Here is an 18,326-nt window from a genome sequence, read left to right as displayed (position 1 = left end):
TTAAAAAAAAAAAAAAAAAAGGTTTTGTGTTTCATTTATGGTAGATGGTATGGCCAGCACTTGATGTTACAAGTATTACCGGTGTATTTTAATCATCTGAGTCAACATCACCATAGAGTGCCGTTCAGCCCTCACAATACTTTGGTTTTGGTTTTAATGTCTCATTCACTTTATGTTATGTCATAAATAGTAGACACTCACATACTATAGAAACATATTAGCTGAGCTCCCACACATTTTTTTTTTATTTTTTTTTATTTTTTATATAATTATGGGCCATTATTCGAAGCAAAAACCATGAAATATGTCCACACTTTCATGGATATATGTTATTGTTAAATACTTTTTCATTGCAAAATTAAGATGCAAATTATTTTTTTCTGAAAGGTATGATGTCCCTTTCCTAAACAGGGTTATTTGTTTACTTTCAAATTATAAATACATAAAAGATTTTATGTAAATCATGTGTTTTTAAAGAAACTCATACAATTTGCACATGCATTTTTTCTTATTTGGAGAAAACTGTAATATTTGGATGCAGTTTTTTGTTTGCATGTTATTGCCCTCGCACCTAGCTATTGAACACAATGGATTATATAGGTATGACTGAATTATTATTTAAAATATTAATGTTAAATATCAAGATGACAGGGTGGACACATAATGCAGAACACAAATCATGACAAAATATGACAATGAAACATTTACTTTATAAATATATATATAATTAATAATTAATCAATATCAATAAATTTTGTGGGAAACACTATATATATACAGTACAGGTCAAGAGTTTGGAAACATTACTATTTTTAATGTTTTTGAAAGAAGTTTCTTCTGCTCATCAAGACTGCATTTATTTGATCAAAAATACAGAAAAAAATATGTAATATTGGGATATATTATTACAATTTAAAATAATTGTTTTTAAATTTATTATACTTTAAATTATCATTTATTTCTGTGATGCAAAGCTGAATTTTTAGGATCATTATCACATGATCCTTTAGAAATCATTCTAATATGATGATTCATTATCAAAGTTGGAAACAGTTCTGCTGCTTAATATTTTTTCAGAACATGTGATACTTTTTTAGGATACTTTGATGAATAAAAAGTAAAAAAAAAAAAGAAGCTATCTTTTTAAAATATAAAATTTTTGTAATAACGATATACACTACTGGTCAGTAATTTGGGGTCAGTATTTTTTTTTCTTTCTTTTTTTAAATAAAATCAATACTTTTATTCAGCAAAGATGTGTTAAATTGATAAAAAGTGATAGTAAAGAAAATATATTATTAGAATATATATTATAATTCTTTTTTTTTCTTTTGAATAAATGCAGTTCTTTTTAACCTTTTATTCATCAAATATATTAGACAGCAGAACTGTTTCCAACACTCATAATAAATCAGAATATTAGAATGATTTCTAAATGATCATGTGATAGACTGGATGTTACATGTGACACTGAAGGCTGGAGTAATGATGCTGAAAATTCAGCTTTTGCATCACAGGAATAAATTATTTTTTTAAAGTATATTTAGATAGAAAACTATTATTTTAAGTTTTAATACTATTTCACAATATTACTGTTTTTTTCTGTATTTTGATCAAATAAATGCAGGCTTGATGAGCAGAAGAGACTTCTTTCAAAAACATTAAAAATAGTAATGTTTCCAAACTTTTGACCTGTACTGTATATATATAGTGTTTCCCACAAAATGTTGTGAGACTGTGGTGGGTGGACCTCGGTTCCTCTAGGGGGCATGCCCCCCGGAAGAAAATTTTGTACATTTTAAAGTAAATTCATCTATCTGGGTCAATTTGAGAGTTCAATATTAAGAGCTCCAACACAGGTTCAGTGTGCAAACTAAACAAAGAAAAGAGCTGGTGAATTATACTTGTTTAAAGGGGACTCAATCGTCTTTTTAGTTACAATAATATAGTGTCACTGATGAATTTGGAAGCCAAGCAAATTACAATAAAATAAAAATAATTTTATATTATTATTCCTATGACAGTAATAGCCATATACTGTAAAATAATTGCACTGTAAAATAAATGAACATTAGTATTTCACAGGTATATAAATTCATCTTACTCTACAGTAGGGAAATTACGTTACATTTTAGCAGGGCCTAAAACTATTTATTTTTATTTTATTTTTTTATCAAATATTTTTTCCTGGCCATGAAACTGTTTTTGCAGCTGCTGCTACTACAAGTAAACTTATTTAATAATAATTTTAAAAATGCTGTTTAAAATTAGAACCGACCACTGCACTATACAAACAAAGATATAACACACATGTAGCATGAGCAGTATTTTATTTATGTATTTATTTATTTAAATTTCATAGTATCAATTCAGCATTTGAAGCAAAAACAGAATGGTCTGACTTTAGCTTTGTGAAATTTTGCTAAGACCTATATAAAACAAAAACAGCAGACCGGCTGAATTTCACTCTCTGACAGCAGGTGGCGCTTATGGGACAGAGGGAGAAGGGCCATAGAAAGTCAGTTCCCTTCAGAAGTACATTCATGTAAAGCCCCACCCCAATATTTAATTTTTTTTTCTGCTCTGGCTGTAGCCTACAGTATTTTCTTTGTGCGGGTTTGTTTATTTTAGTCCTTGCTTGCAAGATTTATTTGGCGGAAACTGCAGATGAGCTTTTATTTTGGCCGAAAACACCAACTTCTGTGAAAACAGGCGTACAAACGCGCAAACAGACGAGGGGATAAAGCCATATTGGCTTTAGTTCGTTTGACGGAGGGTTAATAAAAGCAATGGCACGAAACACAACGTTAAAGACCTTTTATGTTGTAATGAGGAGTATCACCAATATATTCTCGGTTTATTATGAAACTGTGGCGGGACAGATTAGACTGTGGCGGGCCGTCACAGACAAGTTAATGAATGGGAAACACTATATATATATATATATATATATATATATATATATATATATATATATATATATATAGTGTTTCCCATTCATTATATATATATATCCTTTTTAGAAAATAATCTTTTTATGCGATTGTGGTTAGTAACGTAGGCTATTTTACAAAAGTAGGCTATACAAATTAAAAAATAAATTATTGTGTTCAAACCCTTATAGTAAGTTATAGGCCTGTTCCGTTTAGTGTATAGTGTTCGTGTTTATTCATTGTGAAATGTTTAGAAAGGCGAGATTTTTGTGCAATAAACAGAAATTCACACACTGATCTTACCTTATTTGGAGAAAAATCCTGACCACTAACATTAGTCCACCTGCGTGAACCTTCTTATCCGACACGTACATAACCAAAGCCCTACAAACGTGCACAAACTTCCTCAGACTTCATCAGATTGTCGTAAAACGTGAGTCTGGTGCGCGTGGTCTTTCTCATCCAGTGGATGTGAGCGCAGATGTTGCTCGTCGCGCGTGAGGTGCGGCGCCTGAGGAGCCTCACTTCTCTTCATCATCCTCTCTCCCCATGGCGAGAAAGACCTTGGCTTGGTAAAGGACATTGATTCGCTGTAATCTGTGTTTTGTCATTATTTAAACAGCTTTCGCCGTGCACTGATGTTGTATTTGCGGTAGGTTAGTGCTGTGAAATGTGGTGTTTCAATCATGGCACGAGGTCTGATACCGTGGATCTGGCTGAAGCGACCCGTTTATATCCAGGTAAGACGCGAATAAGCATCGCATGCAACTTGTTCATACATCGTACCGACTGTTTCGCTTTAGCCATCTGTGTACTTGGGATCATTTGTGTGTGAGATTTGAATGAACGAGGCGGGGACGCTGTTATCCCGTTTGGACTCTGAAGTTTTTGAAGGCATCGTCTCTTCCTAAAGCTTTTACTCCATCTAGCTTTAATACAACGGCTGAATGCATCGAGCGGCTCTTTTCAACCATTTTTTTTTTTACCTATGCATAAGCCTACTAAAAATACCGAAAAGCCATTTTAGCAAGTGTATCCGTTGCTTTTCTCCGGCGGATTTCATGGATGTGATGGATGATGATGTTGCTGCGTTTTATCCATCGTCGGGTCAGTCGTTGCTGTAGCAACCGCGCTGCTGTATAACATTTTTATAGTCCTGCTGAAAACATTTCTCTTAGCCTACCTGTCAAGAATGAAATGCACAATATAAACCATGAATTCCCAAACTCGTCGGGGCGCTGTGTTCATGTGCGTCAAAGACAGACGACCTCATTTTACACTTCTATTAATACTGAGCAACGTCGATACAAGCTCATATGTATTTAACTCAAGAGAATAATAAACCTAGTTGAACTGCTAAAGACTTTTCAGTGACATTAGCCTACTTGTGGGAGTCTCCAAAAGGCTTCTGCAAAGTTTTAATGTGTATTCCACTGAAATATTAAAAGAATAATTAAAAATAATACATTTAAATACATAATAGGCACTAACAGCATTGAAGGTGCAAACTGATGCAGAACTGTTCAGAGCACAATGTGCCTGTATGATGTGACAGTTATTAAGTGCTTTTACTATTTACACCCTTGATGTGGAAAGTTTGAGAAATATGGACTAATTGCACATAAATTGATCTGACAAAACTACAACTCCTTTTTTTATTATAAGCTGAGCACTGTATGACAATGTTTTTATTTGTTTTTACCTGTACTTATGAAATGTTATAAAACCACATTCCCTGCATCATAAAACCAACCTATTTATGCTTATATGAATATTTGTATCATTTATTGGCAGCAAAGTACTAAGGCTTTTAAACCATATAGATATGTAGGCTTGAAATATCACAGATTAGCAGGACCTACACAAAAAAAGTGAGAAGAAATTGAATACTTATATGGCTATTGCATTTATCGTACATTTTTTTAAACACACACACAAACACACACACACACTAATATGTATGTAAGGATTTATTAAAAATATATATTTATTTTATTTATTTTTGTTTTCCTTTCTCAGTCTTTGGTTTCCTCACTCAGTAAATAGCTGATAGTCCATCCAGCTGTTCTACACTGTGGAGAAAATAAATAAATGCAAATGTTTTAACAAAGGACATTATGTATTAATTTTACAGACATTTCTGTTAACTCTAAAACACAACACAATGAAGTGCAAAATTCAATATATATATATATATATATATATATATATATATATATATATATATATATATGGAAAATTCTTTCATATTAATATCAGTGTGTGTTGTCTGTGTGAAATAAAATTTTTTAGCTGAAGAAGTCTGTGAAGGTGAAACCTGTGGTAAACGGTCATTTTTTCACATTCCTCAAAACGAAGGAAATGGCATTGCCATTGTGGTGTGAGGGATGAGTAATTCAGACTAGGATGGCAGCCCTCCTTTAAGCATTTTGTTTATTTTCTGAAGACTGTAATCTTGCTGGCTTTCAGCAGCTTACTGAGACTTCCTTTAGCTCTGACTGTCCTCACACCCGGAGTCTGGCTTACTCTCTGCTGTTTGCTTGCTCAACTGAAAGATTGATGGAGAGAGTGAACATGAATTTGAGATATGAGCTTTTTTGTGAGCAAAATAAATCTAGATAATCACCGCTTTGCATTGGTCCTTGCACACTATTTTAGATTGAAGCAATGATGGCTGCTCCCTGTGAATAAGACTTCACTTTCATTTATTTTATTCATTTTAAATATAGTTCAAATTACAGCATCTCTCTCAAATCCTGATGCTCTCTGAGCAGATTTCCTTTCTATAGAAAATGTAGGAGCCATATTATATTATAAATATGTTTATATGCCCAAAGCATCTGTTGTGATACTTTGGCCTCTAGAGCTATACTGTCCTCTCTTAATGGATGTACTCTGAATAGAATGCTTTATTTTATCTACATAAGGCATTCTATTTAGAAGTCATGCGCTCAGAGAATTTATTATGAAATAACAGCTTTATGCTTTCAAACATTATGGAAGGAATTAGAACAGCTTGCCTCAAAATTCACGAGGTTACTAAGACTAAATGCTTCGGGACACAATAGTACTTGTTCAGGAGGTAAGTTTTTCTGTTCTACATTTCTCTCAGTCAGAGGCATGATTCACATATTTCAGATACAGAGTCCCCACAAAGCTGCAGTAAGATCCAAATAAATATAATATATATGTACACAGCTTTATGCTTTGCTTTTGCTTTTTATTAGTGTTCCCAAGTTACAGAAACATTTAGAAGTATCATAATTAAAACTAGACATCTACACTTTTACAAAAAAAATATAATTTTTGTCCAAATGTATTAATTTATTCAGAAATACATTAAAAATTATAAAATGACTCAAATACATCTCATCTGAACATTTTTTTTTAATTATTATTATTTTAATTTTTAAATACATTTTTAAATTGTGGGGAGAACATAACATTAAACATTTCAGTGACAGACTGTCTTGATATCATATTGAAGAAAAAACTGATTAAAAAATACTTTTCCGCAAAATCATGCATTGAAAGAACCATAAATAAGGAAATGATATCAGAGGGCACAATACCTTCATAACTGTGTAATAAAGCAGACCTTATGATGAAATGGAAAAGTTAGTTCTGGTTGTAAAATATCATATTGTATAGCCCCCAAAAACATATGATATTTGTGGAATTAGTAAAAATGCTTTTCAGCATGAAAAATATATTTAAAAGCTTTTTAGCTTTTATGACTTATATTATGCCTTTTACTCAGTGGTTATAAAACGTCATTTGATTTAAACTTTTTTATTTTATTTTTTCAAAACTACATGAAACCAACTTAAATGTAAAGATTTAATTACTAACAATTGTTAATAAATTTGTCCTTTTCTTGGAAAGCCTTTTTTTTCATAGACTCAAATGTCTTCTGTGATAGGCTACTCTTGTGCAGGTTTTCTTGAGACTGGTTTTAAAATCCTTCTTTTTGCAAAGGTTGGCGACTAAAACACTGTGACCACCCAGCCATGAGGGAATGAGGACATTCAGAAAAGACTCCATTGGGAACATTCAGACAGCAAGTCCAGACAAACTTTCAGTTATCAAGGACAAGAGGGAAAGTAATATGAGCAGCCCAATACAAAATGACACAGTTTCTCCACTGCAGTGTATTGCAGTGTTCTTGGTCTCTGGTCCCATAGGGTGGTACATTTCTTCACTCAATTCTCACCCTGGATTAGTTTCATTACACTTTTCATACGCAAGTGTATGACAAAGAATCAGCTGTTATGGTGTTAATCATTGGAGTCCAAATATACAGCATTGCAGTTCCATATAAGCAGGGATTTGGGTTTTATCAAGCCACACCAGAGAAATGCTTCAAGATATGTCCATGTTTCTTATTTGGCTGGCTCAGTATGACTCAACATTCATACAGTGCTCTTTTAGCCAACAGCATTCTATTATTTTGGATAAAACCGTATGATATCATGGTGTGGTATGGGCAGAGGAATGCTATATCTAGAAATCATTTGATGAAACAAGATCTTTTTAAAAAAGAGTGCCTCTAGCCTTAAAGGATTTTAGTGCGTCAGAAAATAACCTTAAAATTTCATTCCACTGTTTTAATTCCTCTGTTGTCCTACCTAGTTGTTTCTTGTGTAGCTAACCTACTGTCCAATGTTTTTTAGAGTTTATTTTAGTATACCCCTGTTTTGTCATAAACAAGAAACCTGGTCCTCATTTCGTCCATATTTCAGCACAGTTAAGGGCTCTGTCAATGTCAGAAGACTATTCTCCTCCATTTTGTTCTTGTGGGAATAAAAAACCAGGTCTCCTATTTACTATGAGTGTCAGGTTGGCCCTCTTTGCTTCCAGTGCAGCCTAGAGGAACTGTGTCACATGCTAAATGAGGTTATATTTAAAAATATGAAATATATATTACGAGGACAGCAGGAAGACAGTTTGAGTGTGTAATATATTATTGTGGTGAATTATTTTAGGGTCTTAAATCTAAAATTCTTGATCATTTAGATGAGCAAGAAATTCAAAAAATACACTACAATGTATTTCACCTAAGACCAAATCTGTAAATGTGAATTAAAAGTAAGATCAACTGATTTTTAATACTTATCCAATAGCATTTTTTTCTTATATTTAAAATAATCTTTTTTAAATTATTTACATATATTTTAACATATATAAACACATTACATATATATTAAAATTATTATTCTATTCTATATATATATATATTCTGTATAAAGCAAATAATTCTGTAAATGTAACATTATACACACATACAACAAGAATATATACAGAAATTAAAGCATACACACACACACAGTATACTGTATATATGTATATTCTATATATGTATAGGGAGATACAACACTTTAAATACAGGGCTTAATGAGGGGTAATTACAAGACACAGGTGAATCCAAAGACAAATCAACGAGAGGGAAAAAACTGGGTCATGGGGAGCACAAAGGAGAAAATATTACAAAACAGGTCCATATTCCTGAAATATCACCCCCTCATGGAAGGTGCATCCTTGCGCCGTAGATACAACAGAGGGAGGGATAGGTGGGAACTTGGGAGGAGGCTCGGGAGGAGGACGGGCACCCGGGAGGGAGCAGGCAGACAGAGTGGTGAGCCAGGGAGGATACAGGTGGGGCTTGGAGCAGGAGGAGCCAGGCAGGACCCAGGCCGCAGCCATAACGGTGTCCCACGGTGGAGCCGACGGAGGGAGGAACCATGGTGGAGGAAGGGCTGATGACTCCAGGGGGCCGACCGACAGCGGCGGAGCTGGTGGTGGAGGAGCCTGAGTTGGAGACGGAGAACCGATGAGCCAGGGTGACGGGGAGGATCCGGAGGGCCAAGGCAGAGAAGATGGCTCAGGTGACAGAGGCAGAGGTGGAGATCCAGAAGGCTGTGGTGGTGCCGGAGCGACAGAGGGCAGAGGAGTCGCTAAAGGGAAGGAGGAGCCTAACAGAGCTGGAGGGACAGAGGGACAAGGTGCAGCCAGAAGAGTGGAGTCCCGAGGTGACGGATGGTTGATGACAGACCAAGGCGGAGCCGGAGTGACGAGGGATCCCGGTGGAGCCAGTGGACTGCCGGGCCACGGTGGAGAGGAGGAAGCTAGGAGCCATGGTGGAGCCGTTGTTTCAATGGCCAAGGCGGAGAGGCTGGAGGCGGAGGCAAGGGATTCTCCAGCCACGCCGATGATGGAGACTGGCAGACTGCGGTGCTTGCACCAAACAGATGGTGGGCTGAGGGTGAGCAGAGGGGCTGCAAGACGACAGCGGTGGAGGAGGCAGGAGCGGGAGGGTGGATATTTCTGAGCCTCCGGGCTCTCAGGGCTGTAAATAGGAGCAGAAGCCTTTCCTGGGCTGAACTTGGGAACGGAAGCCCTCTCTGTGTTGCACTCGGGGACACTGTGTTGCACAGCGAGGAGAACGAAGACACAGGAGATTCAGCTTCACAATCTTTAATGAACCAAAATCGCAGGGAACACAGGGCAGGCTGGAGACACACGTAATACCACATGGAGAGACATTCAGGTATAGAATGACGTTTAACACCGGACAAGGAAACACGGGACAAACAATACTTTAAATACAGGGCTTAACGAGGAGTAATTACAAGACATAGGTGAATCCAAAGACAAATCAACGAGAGGGAAAAACTTAGTCATGGGGAGCACATGGGAGAAAACAACAAAACAGTCCTGACAATTTCATGCATGTTTGATAATTATTACAATTTAAAATGTATTTAATGTATTTATTTATTGATCCCTATGTGGAAACACTATGTGGAAAATAAAAAACAATAGAAACATTCATGACGTAAGTCTTTCCATCTCATAAAAAAGCAGCTGCTTTGAAACGACAGCTTGTGATACAGTGAACAAGATGTTTCTATGTCTAGATTATTTGTTGCTGTTGGAGTCACACATCACTGCGCGGTGGAACAAGAGCAACTGATCGTCATTGCACATTAATCATGTGTTTTTTTTTTCATGTGAATCCGTGTTGGATTACTTTAGCCGCCCTTCCTGAGTCCCAGCGGTTAGGTTGATGTAAACATTTTGGTCTGTTGCAGTGTTGAGTCAGTGTGTGGATGGATGTGTCCCATGGGGCAACTGGAGTGAGAGAAACGGGATGGGGTTCCTGATTGCTGGTTGTTCTCACAGAGATGAGTCAAATTAGACCTGCAGTGCCTGTGTGATGTCTGCTTCAAACAGAACGCCGCCTCTTGGGAGCCGAGAAACAGAGGGAGCAAGAGAGAGAGGGAGAGCGGGAACTAACACTATCTCCCATCACACTTAAGAATGCACCAGAGAAGCCTTTTCTTGTTCTTCCTGCCATATATATCCTTTAAAGAGAGAATATTCTTGTAAATGTTTTCTCTACAGTTCAGATCATTAAAAATTCCTTTTTGTTTTTGAGGTCATGCGTGACAGCAGCCATCTTTCTCTCATTCTCGGTCTGTCTTTGTCACTTTTCCCTGTTCTTTTTGGTGCTTTCTCCATCTATCCGTCATTCATTGGTCTGAAGGGGAGGGGGGCATTAGGGAGAAGGCAGCAAGAAATCGCTTTATGATCATGAATTATGGATGAGTAGAGAGCAAGCTATGAAAACAAGTGTCAGTGCAAAAATTCTCCCCCACTTGATCCGCTTCTTCCGTCCTATCATCTCTCACAAGCCACTGAGGGGCTTGAGGATTAAAAGCAAACCGACATGTTCCTATTATATATGGAACATTTTTGCAGAGTACCTGAAATCATAGGCTTTAAGAGAGCAAAGAGTAATGCCTGAAGCTGTGGGCACTAGGAGGTTGACTACATAGTAAGCTTCTGAGGACCTATCAACTTTTGGTCCCTCTGTGGTTCATCTCATACGGAACCGAGACACTGCTGTCAAACCAAACAAGCTGTTAAAGCCTTAGGGGAGACAGCGTAATCTTTTACATTCACATTTACATTTCAGCCTTTGGCAGATTTAATCTCCAGTCATATTCCAGAAACCAAATGATTTATTGCTAATTCAGATGATTCAAGAAAATAAAAGATAGCAGATCCATTTACATCAGTTATGTGATACGTTTTGGTAAATGGTAAAATGTTTAAAGGGGCCCTTCAGATATCAATTTTCCTTGATCTTGCAGAACTCAAAACGTCTCGTCCCACTCCAGATAGACCATCAATTGAAACTAAACTGCAAGAATGTAACTTTAATAACTTTCTGACATCAGCTAAATGAATATATTATGACATATGACTGTCAACATTTGCATGTCAGTGGTGCCTGTTTGGTATTCAGAAACCTGGCCTGCCCAGTCACAGTGAAGCAGGGTAAATCATATTATTCATTTGCATTTTTTATTTATTTATTTTTTTGTAACACTTTAGTTCATAATTCTTACTATTATCTAGTAACTTATTAGCTTAATGAAAACTGGTCCCCAAACTACACTTTTTTCAATATTGTTGACTTGTTTACTATTGGAAATATCAAAAGAAATTATTTGACTCAATAAGGATGCATTAAATTGACCAAAAGCATATTAGAATGATTTCTGAAGGACTGTGTTACACTGAAGACTCAAATAATGGCTGCTGAAAATTCAGCTTTGCCATGACAAGAAAAAAAATTACATTTAAAACATATTAAAATAGAAAACCTTTTTTTATTGTAATGGTATTTCACAATAAAATTGCATTTTTGATCAAATAAATGCAGCTTTAATGAGCGTTAGAGACTTAAAAAAAAAAAAAAAACTAACAGACTCAAACTTTTTAATGGTACTGTCTATTAAGTATAGATAGAAATAATGACATAAAAAATATTTTTATTGCACTGGTTGTGTGTAGCACCTGCTCCTTTGTCTTCTCTGACTAAGTTGTTATGGTACCATAATATGTAAAAAAGTAATATTAAGAGAAAATCCTTAGTTGTTTTGTTTTAAGAGAAAATAGCAAAGCCAAGTGAATATTTGTTGTTTTGATTTGTATGGATTGTTTTTTTTTGATTTTGGAACAATATCGGACCACAAACTCCCAAAATGTTATTCTCAGAGCAGAGTGAAAATGAAAAAACTAAATTATCAAAAAAAACCTTGACTAACATTATAAGACCTTGATTCACTTATTCTCAGGCTGGTCAGCAGTAGGTTGAATGTAGCTTTGAGAATAGCAGTGCTTCTTTGAAGATGTAGACTTAACCTGTATGTCTGTAGAACAGTTCTGATTAAAACGTTAGATGAAAGCCTTCGAGGGTCATTGGGATACCACTGTTTCTGCCCACCTTTTCCACAGCCACTGGTCTTTACTCACTCGGCCACTAATGAAAAGCAGACACAAAGCCTCAATCAATAACCTCTCATTACCTACTTCTGTTTGGCTCTCCCTTTGGTGATGCCTGATGTTGTCCTTAGGATGAACATGCCACATTAGCTGAGTTGAAATTAATGTCTCTCTGCATTGACTGAAAAGGCCAGGTGTGGGGTTGCTTTGTTTGTGAAGTGCTGCACTTGTAATGGAGCAGGGATACATTTGTTACACAAAGATCGATCTGGAATACAATGCATTTTGGCAATGAGCATTACAGCATGTCTCAATGAGCCAAACGATTGGAGTACTTACTGGTTTAAACTTGTGTGCATACATGCTTGAGTGCATATCGAGGTGAAGACAGACTTACCCTCATGGGAGGGCAGCAAAGAAAATGAACCACATGCAGATGGTAAGCTTTTAATTGTACATTTGAAGTTGAAGTTTGTAATTTCAGTGTTTTTTTTTTTTCAAAATACAATCCACTATCCCAGAGATAGCTAAAAGTTAGCCAGTAATTGTCTGATTTCCCCTAAAAGTAGAAACACTGTGGCTTTGTGGAGCTATTGAAACATTGCTCTGTTTATTTAAGCATTACAACCTGCCTGACACATCAAACTGGGTTAAACAATAGTGGGAGTTTGGGGCAGAAGTTTTTGTTGATCAGACAGGGAGTATTCAGAGAAACCTATTTTAAAAACCATTACATAAAACCATTATTTTTGCAATACCATTTGGTGATGCCAGAAGTAAGTAAGTAAAGAAACAAAGAAATGAATACATAAAATAGACCTAGTATTGTAACAAAATATTGAGTCTGTATTCCTGGATTTAATGTGTTATACTTGGGTTAAAGATTTTTATTTTTTTTTTTTGGATCTATTATTTGATCCCGAAAACTAGTTTAAATTAATTAACTAAAAATTACATAAAATATAACTGAAAATAACAAAAATAGCTAAACAAATTAACTCACTCTCAGGCCATTCGAGATTTAGCCAATGGATCCTCTGCAGTGAATGGGTGCCGTCAGAATGATTTCAAACCTCTGATAAAAAACTTAGCAATAATCCACAAGTAATCCACACCACTCCAGTTGATCAGTTAACATCTTGAGAATTAAGTGAAAAGATGCATGTTTGTAAGAAACAAATCCATCATTGTAGAGTTTAATTTTAAATACACATATTATATACAAATACAAATTCTAAATGAAAATAATTTTTCATGTATTTTTGGGGGGCATGAAGTAAAAAATGAAACAACTGTTATCAAAAATTGATATTCAGAAAATAATTAAACATGCATTTTAAAAAATAGATATGGAAAATGTTAATTTTATGCTGACTTTATGTAGTTGGTGTAATCTTATATTTTTACAAAAAAAAAAAAAATCTTTTAACAAATCTGCTTTTGCTTAACTGCTTAACAAAATCTTGGTATGACCAACAAAGTCATGTGTTGACTCTCATTTTGTGGTGCAGAAAAAAAGAAAAGAAAAAAGAAATAGGAAATGATATCATAGGGAGAACGCCTGCAGACCCTCATGACTGTGTGCCAAGATTAGTCAGTCTTTTAAAAAAATCTGATAATACGGTCTATTAATGACATGACAAAATTAGATCAGTTTCTAAAATGTCATATGATGCAAATCTACAAAAATTTAATGATATTTATTCATTGATTCATAATATTGTAAAAATGCTTTTTATTGTGAAAATTAAATGTAAAAATGTTCTGAAAAGTTTTTGATGTGTTCAAGATGGTTACACTATATTAATCTTTAAATTGTAGCAAAACATGAATACAAAAAGTGCATTTCTAGGAAAGATATTTCCTTTTTTTTAATGTGGACACTCTTATTTACCATTAACCCATTTCTGTGCTTATGTGCTATTAACACATCATCAATAATGACCTAATTAATACTCTTAGTGTACCTCAAAGTGCCGACAGACAGAACCATGTTCTTAAAGCCCATAATTATAATGACAGAGCTCTCCAAAGTACTAAATGAAAGTTGTAATGAAGTACATTGGCCCTAACGTGGCTCTCATCCTCCAAACATGCATAATAAAATCTGTTTGTGTCTCTATGCCTTATCTACTCCCCCATAAAAGGCTGAGCCACAGGCTCATGTTGTACGGAGCCTTATGTGGACTTTTCTCTCCGTCTTGTGATTGAAATTCCACGCAGTCTTCAGTTCGCCTGAGAGCTGAGAGTGATGTGGGGGCCTCTGCTGAATTTTTCACACTGTCTCTGCCACATCGCCTGTGAGTTCACAGCAGCAGAGCATCCAAACACTGTCTGACATATACAGACATGTGTCCACTGACCAGCATGATCTCAGTGTACTAAACGATGAGAACTTTCTGACACTGCGATCCTCTGTTAATTCAAAGTGCTGCCATGGAAACACTTCCTGTCACAAGGGGGAGACCTGTCATCCCGAGTGGCAAACTATAAAGCTATTGATGTCAAACTCCCTCTGTTTGATATATGAGCTACTGCTTGATATACAAGAAGCAGAACGTTACTTTTGTTGTCTCACTGAAAAAAAAATGAACTTTTTAACTTGATTTCGGGTACATTTTACCAAATTTTTTAGGGCATCATGGGTAATGTTTGTTTTTCATAGCAACACGGTTATGTATTCCTGGAAGATGAGACTTGATCGGAATAACTGTTTTAATTATGTTTGTGGACTGACTGATTTGATCATCTCCGCTCTCGTTATCTTTGGAAAGTCTTTGTCAGGCTTTCTTAGCTCTTTTTTCATTATACAAGATGTGAGTGTATTCACAGTTTACAGTAATATGTGAAAACATAATGAGCATGTGAGAAAATCAGAAATATGCATAGCGCTAACTGGAGACATTAAACTAATTACCTGCAGCTGCAGCTGAGTTTTGTGAATCATGCTGGAGAGAAATTGGTCATTCTGAGGAAATGGTGCCTTTTGAGGCTGAATTTTATTTTATGGAAATTGATATTGGGGGACTACCATGAAGAAGTGTGGCTTACTGTTTTTTTTTTTTCAGTGGCAGATTTATAAAGGTTTACTAAAAATACTGTCATCAATTACTCATCCTCAAGGTGTTCTAAACCTGCACGAATTTCTTTCTTCTGCATTTAGCTTAATTATTTTTGAGTGACCTATCCCTTTAAATAATTGATGCTTCAGCCTTGAGAAATATCAATAATTATTTATTCTTTTATTACTTATCAATACAGATACCCATTCAGTAATAATGAGATAATATAGAAAATTGGCGAAATTGTATTATATTTTAATTGGGATTTTTTTTCTTATTTGTTTCACACACACACGCACACACGCATATATATACACTCTAATATTTTGTTGGACTGCCTTTAGCTTTGATTATGGCACGCATTCGCTGTGGCATCATTTCGAAAAGCTTCTGCAATGTCACAACATTTATTCCCATCCAGAGTTGCATTAATTTTTCGCCAGGATCTTGTATTATTGATGGGAGAGTCAGAACGCTGTGCAAAGTCTTCTCTAGCACATCCCAAAGATTCTCATTGGGAAAAAGTTCTGACTCTGGACTCTGTGGTGGCCAATCCATGTGTGAAAATGATGTTGCATGCTCACTGAACCACTCTTTCAAAATTTGAGCCCGATGAATCCTGTCATAATCTTGGAATATGCCTGTGCCATTAGGAAAGAAAAAATTAATTGATGGAATAACCTGGTCATTCAGTATATTAAGGTAGTCAGCTGACCTCATTCTTTGGTCACAGAATATAATCATCCATGCAGTAATTATCCAATGGGAGGATCTTAACTGTTTGCTTAGTTAAATCCAGATGGTGACTTTTTTTGGATGGGCAGTGTGTACCACATTGTAACACATTGTACCATCCTCAAAGTTTTGAATAGTACTTTATAGACAGAGATAGAGATACAGTACATAGAGAGATATATGTATAAATAGTAGATTAACTGTTTTCAGTACTTTCAGTAGTAAATTTGTTCAACCCATTAATAATTCAAAGTGGAAGTCATCATACAATAAAAAGGTGGAAATCATATTTCATCCATTCAACAGGGCTGAATAGATAATGACACCCTAAACAGATTTTTTAATTTGTGACTATGTTCAGTATTTTGCTCAATATTTGTATAAATCTTTTAAATATCAGTAGTAAGTCATAGGGACATTCACAGAAAACAAATAGCACCAGATATGGTTTAGGTATCAGAATTGTAAAGTATTTAAATCATTTTAAACTTTTAAGCCAACAGACATCACCCAAATAAGAAGAAAAGGATGGCAGTGGGAGGAATTCAATGAAGAGAGACTGTGAAAGCAGGAAACTGATTTAGGTCTGATGAATGAACCTCTTCTCCCAAACCTTGACTTTGGGATCGGGGAGACTGGCTGCCTACAAAACTGAGCATTCTGTCAGCCCATTGCCATGGCGACAGCTCCTCTGGGTCTTGCAAGGTATGAAAGGCTGTTCAGGACGCTGACCTGCCACAACTCTCTAACGCCTGTCATCCTGGCTTAGTGAGGCAGTGAGTTTGAGACGGTGGTGAGGGGGAGAGACCCTGAAGGGCATGAGATTTAAAGAGTAGAGTAAGATGGATTCTCAGATGGAAATGGCAGAATTGCATCTCGCTGAGTGCCCGTAGCAAAGAGGGAGTGATGGCCTGCCATTAAGGGGAGCCACTGAAGAAAGAGACGGTGTAAGAGAGAGATATATCAGATTAAATTAGACACAAACTAACAGATGAGACCAATGATAGGGTGACTAAGGACCTCATTTCAAAATGTGTAGCAAAAAAACACATATCATCTCAGTTCTGCTGACTGTAGCCACACCAGGATCTCTGGACCTGACCAAATTTAAATTGGAAGCTGGAGGGGCAGTTCAGAGATTGAGGTTAAGTCCAACCAGTCGGGACTTGAAATCAATCTACTTTACATTATTGGCATTTTGGTTATTGGTTTAGATCAGCTCAGGATTGGATATTGGTGTTTGTATGTCTCCAGGATCAGAAAATAACTGGATTTTCTTTATCAAAATAGAGTACAGATTAAATCTTACTCAGGCTTGTACCATGAAATAGGAGGCTGATTAAAAGAGGCTTACTGTCAGTTAGAAATTTGGATGTTCTCTGAGATAAAATGTCAGTAAAAGAGAGAAACTGGAGAGCTCATACTGTGCCATAAGCAAAATAGACTGAAGCAGAAAAGGAAAGTCCATCACTGTTGCACTCATGTCTCATCATCATTAAGAGAGGGTAGAGGCTCCATTAGGTCTGTTATTTGTCGGCTAAGCTCTTGCAGTATGCACAGTTGGCAACTATTATTGATATGGTATGAGATCATTCACTCTAGAGCAATTAAAGATTGCAGGGCAAATGGGAGCATAACAACAATATATTACTATCATCAGCTGTGTGCCTGTATTATATACAATTACTACAATCTCTCTCTCTCTCTCTCTCTCTGTAAAATATATAAATAAATAAATGTGGTATGTATATATTATTTAATAGGTCATTTACATGTGGGTAAAGTTTAATCTAGCAAATTCATTTAGAATGAATACTTATTTTATACTATATTATAGTATAAACAATGACTATATAAACATCTTAACAGAATTTATGACAAAAATAAAATAAATATACTTAGAGCAGAAAATATGCTTAGATCAAGCTGAAACTTTATTTTATAACTTTCATTTTATGTCAGTCAGCATAGTTATTAGCTAATGCAATTCTGGGCCATTTTGAAATGATGATTTATTGGTCCACTACAATTTTGCAATTCAGTGTTTACACTGGATTCAATTACAAAGTACCTCACCAGACCGGTGATGTATACAGATTTTACAGAAGTAAGCAGACACGGTCCCACTTTATATTAGGTAGCTTTAACTATGTATGTACGACTTACATTTAAATTAATGAGTTGATACAGTGCACTTATTGTTTACATACATGTTTTTACAATGCACTTATATTTTAAATAATACCTGTATGTAATTACATCTGTAATTATACATATAATTACACTGTTGACCTATCCCTTA

General features: G+C 35.6%; 1 protein-coding gene across 2 annotated transcripts in view; it reads left to right on the top strand.

Annotated features, from left to right (window-relative positions):
* The first annotated feature begins 3,365 nt into the window (after window positions 1–3,365).
* LOC109060563 (divergent protein kinase domain 1A-like) overlaps window positions 3,366–18,326 on the top strand; it is a 24,170-nt gene continuing 9,209 nt past the window's right edge. The window contains exons 1-2 of one of the 2 annotated variants that reach the window (XM_042725879.1): window positions 3,366–3,505; window positions 3,590–3,673. In XM_042725879.1, coding sequence (XP_042581813.1) covers window positions 3,620–3,673 — 54 coding nt within the window. In that variant the 5' untranslated portion in view covers window positions 3,366–3,505; window positions 3,590–3,619. The remainder of the gene's footprint in view (window positions 3,506–3,589; window positions 3,674–18,326) is intronic. The other variant, XM_042725877.1, reaches the window with a different exon arrangement.

The sequence above is a fragment of the Cyprinus carpio genome, chromosome B6 (genome assembly GCF_018340385.1).
Source record: "Cyprinus carpio isolate SPL01 chromosome B6, ASM1834038v1, whole genome shotgun sequence".
Lineage (NCBI taxonomy): Eukaryota > Metazoa > Chordata > Actinopteri > Cypriniformes > Cyprinidae > Cyprinus > Cyprinus carpio.
The sequence above is the reverse complement of the archived record's forward strand: the minus strand, read 5'-3'. Positions and strand labels throughout refer to the sequence as shown.